Source organism: Akebia trifoliata, chromosome 7 (assembly GCF_017979445.1).
Source record: "Akebia trifoliata isolate Shusen 1 chromosome 7, ASM1797944v1, whole genome shotgun sequence".
In the NCBI taxonomy this organism is placed as follows: domain Eukaryota; kingdom Viridiplantae; phylum Streptophyta; class Magnoliopsida; order Ranunculales; family Lardizabalaceae; genus Akebia; species Akebia trifoliata.
Window position 1 is genome coordinate 9,668,001 of NC_141381.1, and position 6,745 is coordinate 9,674,745.

Sequence of the window (6,745 nt, forward strand, 5' to 3'; positions counted from 1 at the left end):
ATATTCCGATCCACGAACAAGAGTTTTGTTGCGTGGATTGAGATAGAAATAAAATCGTCCAGATTTTGAGATAGCGTGCAAGGGTGGATTTGACCCCTCTACTCTTTACACTACATTTCATTTTCATTCGTTCGTAGCTATAATCTCTCCTTACTCTGTTTTAATTTGGTTACTAAATTTGCATCTGTTTAAATCAAAAGAAGTTTCGAATCGATCATTGTCCACATGGATCAACCTTTACTTCCCAAAGTTCTACTTGTTCATTTTATTATCTGTAATCTGCATCGAACACTTAGTTCAATTATACAAAAATATGGTTTATATTAATAAAGTAATAGGATTCATGTAACGAAGCTCAAATATTTGGGATAAGGTTTTGTTATTGTTATCTTAATTTCATAAAATTGATTTGGTATGAAAATAGTTGGTGTGGGAATAATACTTTTGACTTTTATTAATTCAAATGATAGATAATGTGTTTAATAGTGATTAGAAATTGCTTCTAGGAATTGAAAGTGGAGGAAAACTATCACTCAACAAAAGAATTTTTTATTTTTGGAAACTATCAATTTCTTAAGTAGTCGGAATTTGAGAGATCTTAATTAACATCAATTTTTTTTTTTTTTTTTCTGAGTGGGGGAACTAAGTTTAGCCTTACTTAGTATGATTCACTAAGTTATGAAATCTTATTAAGGGTCATTGAACGTACCTTGTACCATCCAATGCCACAAGGTAGCGTAGGGTAGGGTAGGGGTAGGGATGGCAAAGAGATGGGAGTTCCCTCCGAACCCACCCCAACCCCGACTTGGGTATGAATCTTTTAACCCATCCCCACCCCTAATAGTATTTTTGAAACCAGATCATGTTCACCCGTACCAAAAAAATAAAAAAAAATTGGCACCCTAACTTTTAATTACAGCACATTCATAAATTTTACAAACCCGCTATTGAAATTTGAAAGCACGTGTTACTTTTGTCGGACAATAATTCACATGGTTTTGAGAAAAACGCTAAAAAATTACGAAAGCTATTGAAATTTTTGAAAGGCACCTCTACATCTTATAATCAGATCAACCCCTCCCTGCCAAATCTAGCTCCTATGCATTTCTATATCAAAAGCTTTGCTGCCTTACCATTAATCCACTCTCTTAATCTTCCTTAATAAACTGCTAGTTTTTACTTCTTATGGTTTTTCTCTGTTATTATATCATGCAATAGATGACCCCACACGGTTTGGAGAAGAAAACTTTGATGAAATGGGCCCCACCCGGTTTGGAGAAAAACACCACAAACAGGCTATTGAAGCACCTCTACATCTTATCATCAAATTTAGCTCTCTTAGTCTCCTCTGCATTTCTATATCAAAAGCTTTGCTGCCTTAGCATTAATCCCCTCTCTTCTTCCTTAATAAACTGTAAGTTTTTACTTCTTTTGATTTTTCTCTGTTATTATATTTGTTTTAATTTCGGTCGAACTAATTATCCTAAGATATCTTTGTTTTAATGGTTCGTTTATTGGCTAAAATACACCCTAATGATTTAGATTTCAATTTAATTACAAAATTTCTACGATAAATATCTTTTACCAAAGCCTTTAAAAGTACTTTTGAGTCTGACAAAATTGGCAAAAATCCCCTTACCCTTCCAAATTTATAAAGTTCCAACTTTTATAAACTGGCCATATATTTATGTCGCTGATTTAAATCATTGAGATCACTATCATAAAAGGGTGGATCTCGAAGAATGGATCAAACCCGGTCGGTATCAATCATATTGGATGAGAAAATGGTGAAGATCAATCATTTGTAATCTTCTATTGATGATTTCGATCATCTAGATCAATTCTTGTAAAAATGGTCAATCTTGATGATTGAATCAAAATAGGTTGAGATTGACTAATTGGACTCTCAAGTCACTGCTTTAAAGTTAGAGTATTTAGAATGAGATTGGGATCCGTTGCCTCTAAGAATGACTCATGAAAAAAACACATGGTCCCAACCCTTTAAACACAAAATCCAAATGGTTGATATAACAATTCCCTACGTCTCTTCTTGTGAGAAATTACTTTGAAGCCGATCCCTTCCCAAATTGAAGTTCCCAAGGTTTTCAAACTTTTGACAATTCCCTATTATCTTTTGATGAAAATTTTAGATTCCCCCATGTTTTTAGACTGTTTAAAATCTCTTTTGTCTTGGTCTTCTTTTTAGATTAACAAAATGATGACTGATGACTTCAATATCTTCGTCTTAAATTTGGAACCCAAAACCCTTTGTTTTCTTCCTAAAAGTAGTCATTTTCAAACTTTCAACCTCTAAACAATTTTCTTCATCATGCTTCAAATATCCTATTTTGTTTTGAGATTTGAAGGTTGAATTTAGACTTCAAGCTGTAACCCCAAATCTTGACTTTTCCACTTAATTCAAAGTATATTAAATTAGTTTCATCATATGCTTTTTTTTCTTTTAATTTAGTCTCAGTACCAATGGATCTCAGATTCATTAATACATGATCTTATTTGTGGTAATTACAATAAGTGCTTTCATGACTAGTATAATTAGGATTGTACACTATATGGTACAAATTAATAATATATTACATTGTTGATATATTAAATAGGCTCATTATATACTCATTCATACATACATATGCTCGCACGTTAAAATGAAAACTCCAAATGACAGGATATCCTTGTGCACAAAAATTATAGGCGTTACTGTGAATTAAGCATCTCTAAAATTTACAAGAAATAGATAGATTTTTATTAGTAATAATTAATTATCTCAGCAATGACGTTTCTAATCTTACTATACATAACTCTGAAAGATAGGAACATAAGCTCATGTATTTTATATTAGGATATGTTTGTTTTCGGAGGCAAATGATTAATAAGTCGAAAAAACTTTCTCATAGACAGAAGGATTTAATGTAAGAGAATTCTCTACCCATGGAAATATCTTTTATTGATTGGAAGATTAAGAAAATATATATTTGTGATCATGGAAAATTTGGCTTTCAACCAAAACTCAATTACCCAACAAATGCACAAATAAACATACCATTAATCTTTCGTTTTTCATGGTTTGATTTTAAAGTTCAATTTAAAGATTAATATTAAACTCCTCGACTAGTTGCTTGCACTATTAATGCTTTAGTTTTCTTCTCTACTATTGGAATAACTATAGCCAATGACACTATATTTAACTTTTAAGTTGTTAATTTTGTCCTTTCCTAATTTTACGTTTTAAAAGATTGCGATATTTCGATAAAAAATGTGCAGGAAAATGACAGATGCAATCCTAAACATTCTTATAGAAAAATTGGTCGAAAGTCTCCTACATGAAAGTTGTCATGTGCTTAAATTCCACAAGCAATTTAAGATTGTGAATCAAGAGCTCGAGTTAATGCAGAGCTACATCAAACAAGTAGAGAGAGTAAGGAGGAAGGACAAAAATGAAGTTCTTAAGACTTGTGTGGGACAAATGAGAGAGTTACTATATGATGCAGAAGATATTCTATCAGATTGCAAGTTGTTTTTAGAAAGAAGAAAAAGGGTCTCAAAGTTCAAGCGTTATTGCTTTCATTCATCCTGGAAATCCCGTTATAGATTGGGAAAGAAGCTTGGTGGGATAAATAAAGAAATACAGATTCATAGAGGTAGGTTGAGTTCTTACCTTCTTGCAACTCCTCCTATCCCTCTGAACCAAGATCAGTTAGGAAGTAATCGACCGGTGAGTTACCCAATTCTAATGAAAGATGCTGAAATAGTAGGCCTGGAGGAAGATATGAAGAAAATTAAACGGTGGGTCTTAAACCCACATGGGTCGCCGTTGAACATCATTGGAATAGTCGGTATGGGTGGGATTGGAAAAACCACCCTTGCTCAAAAGGTACATAATGATGATGATGTGAAGCATTACTTCGATCATGTCTTGATGGTGACTGTTTCACAAACTTTCAAATTTGAAGAGTCAATCAAGTGTATGTTGAAAAAAATTGGCGGGCCCAGAGACTTCTTGAACATCAATTTATATGATTTACTGAAGGAACTACAGGACATACTGGAGAAGAAGAAATGTTTGGTTATCCTGGATGATGTATGGAGACTAGATGAAGGCTTATGGTGGGAAAGTTTGAAGGCAGTTTTGGTTCACAGCAGTAGTTGTGTCATTGTCACAACAAGGGATATGGATGTGGCTCGCTTAATGGGAGCCACTGAGACACGCACACATCATCCACGACCTCTCTCTGATAAGGACAGTTGGTCATTATTCATGAAAACAACATTTTTAGAGGAAGGGGGTCAGTGTATGAATTCTGAGCTTGAGAGTATCGGTAGGGAGATTGTTGATAGATGTGGAGGACTCCCATTGGCAATCAAAGTTGTGGGAGGAATGATGATAAATAAAGGAAGTTCGGCCAAGGAATGGGAGCGAATATCTAAGAACCTAAGCGAAGAATTGGATATCAAAGGTGAACCAATCTTTTCTATGCTACAATTAAGCTATGATGAGCTTCCTTGTCATTTGAAACCATGTCTGTTGTGTTTGGCTGTGTATCCCGAAGATTGTGATATATCATCTGAAGAAATTATTGGTTGGTGGATTGGTGAGGGCTTTGTTCGAATAGGGAAACAAGGAAGGACTGCATATGATATTGGAAAAGATTATCTTCATGAATTAATCAGACAATGTTTATTATTTGCTAAAATTGAGGAGTTTTCTGGGGCAAAAGCTCTTTGGATAAGAGTACATGATATGGTAAGAGAAATGATTAGAAGGGTCGCGGATGAAGAAGATTTTATTTACATGAATGATGGGGGACAGTCTTCCTCTATCCAAATCCAATCACGTCGTCGAGTAGGAATGGTGATGAATACAGATATGAATTTCTGTATGTCTGAGGAGCAAACCAATTTCAAATCATTGCGGACAATAATAGGGATTGATTTAGAAGAGAGTGAGGAGTTGGTTCTAAATCTAGAATCAAATCTATGCCAATTAAAATGGTTGAGGGTTTTGGTTATTCATTTTAAGGATTCATCACGTGAGAAGAAACTTAAAAGTGTAGATTGGTTGAGTGGGATAGGATCACTGCAGCATCTCGTTTGTCTTCAGATAGGAAACTCTGAATTGGAGAGGCTTCCAGATTCTATTGGAAACTGTCAAAGTCTTCAAATTTTAAGCCTAGTGAATTGTCCTAATTTAAAGAGATTGCCAAAAAATATAGCATCCTTGGAGAAATTATGCACCTTGGATTTATTTGGTTGTGAGTCTACAGAATTCCTCCCCAGTGAAATTGGAAACCTTCGACAACTGTGTATATTCTCTTTTACCGTGAATTCAAAAGTCAAGGATGGGTTTCGCATTTCTGGTTTGAAGAATCTGACTCAGATCAAACAACTTTCCATTGACATAGTTGCAGAAGATGGAATAGAAGAAGGGGAACTGAAGGTGTTGTCAGAACTCACACAATTGGAGTGGTTGTGTATAAGATTTCCAAGCAACAACAACAATGATGTTGATGTGGAGAAGGAACGACTACTCTCACCTCTTAACCAGCTCTCAGAGTTATATCTTCTAGGAGAAGTAGGAGAAGAGACACCTATTTGGCTCAATCCAACTTCTCTTCCCAATTTACGGTATCTTTACATTGACAATAGTAAATATCTCAGGCATATGAGTCCAGAATTCTTTGGAGATGACAATACTACTACTGTTTGGAAATTGAAAGTCTTATACCTTGGCTGGCTATACGAATTGGAGGAGGACTGGTCGAAAATGCAAAAGGCAATGCCATTTTTAAGACACCTAAAAGTTGTCAAATGTCCAAAATTGAAAACACTCCCTTTTGACTTGGACAAAGATGATAGCGGCACTTGGAGGAAAGAATGAACTGTGTACGTACCTTCATTTCGATCTAATAAAACTTATCAGTACCCTCCTTTCAAAGGTTAGCATATTTTCTCTCTCCCTTTTTTTTTTTTTTTTTTTTTATATTTGGTTGTTGGGCTTTTCTAAATTTGTGGCTCACTATCAAACTGACGGTAAGGATTAGAGGAAAATTTCAGATTTCATACAGATTAGCATAATCTTTCTAAGGGTGAGTCCACTTTTTTCTAAGTATACAGTTATCTTGGGATTAATATTCTTCATTAATGGATTTCTCATCCCGTCTGGTCACCCGCCAAGATCAAGTTGACTCGTCCGAGTTGTCTTCTCTCAAATGAGTCATCTTTTTAAATAATTATTATTTTCTATTATAAGTTAGTTAATAGATGTTAGCTCAATAAGAATAAAAACATAGATCATATAAATAAATTAAGTAATAGGATTCGAGTAGCCGACCCAAATATTTGGGATATGATTTTGTTGTTGTTATATTAATGAGTCACGCAATCCCTTAGAGTTCTGATTTAAAAAAAAAAAAAAATTGAAAACATGATCATTAACGTTTTGGTAATTAAAATGAATAGTTAGGCCGAATAGTAAATAATTCATTTTCAGCTGACAAAATGGTACTTCACCCTTATTATTATTATTATTATTATTATTATCCTGTCCCTCTCCATTGGATTACATGTGGCATTTTTGTTGGAAATTTAGGGTGAAATAAATTATAAATGCCACGTGTCTTGTGACAAGGAGGGTTCCTTCAAATTTTGAAGCGGGCGCCAGCTTCAAAGTTGGACTCTCTTGTTATACCCCAAGAAAGAATTTTACACCATTACCTATTATTTGAAGTTCTTA

At 34.3% G+C, this 6,745-nt stretch overlaps 1 protein-coding gene across 1 annotated transcript; it reads left to right on the forward strand.

The window, feature by feature from the left end:
• The first annotated feature begins 1,300 nt into the window (after positions 1–1,300).
• Positions 1,301–5,993, forward strand: LOC147398192 (disease resistance RPP13-like protein 4). Its single transcript, XM_086447346.1, has 2 exons — positions 1,301–1,414; positions 3,277–5,993. The coding sequence occupies exon 2, from the start codon at positions 3,281–3,283 to the stop codon at positions 5,888–5,890; it is 2,610 nt and encodes an 869-aa protein (XP_086303472.1). The 5' UTR covers positions 1,301–1,414; positions 3,277–3,280; the 3' UTR covers positions 5,891–5,993.
• Positions 5,994–6,745: the final 752 nt, after the last annotated feature.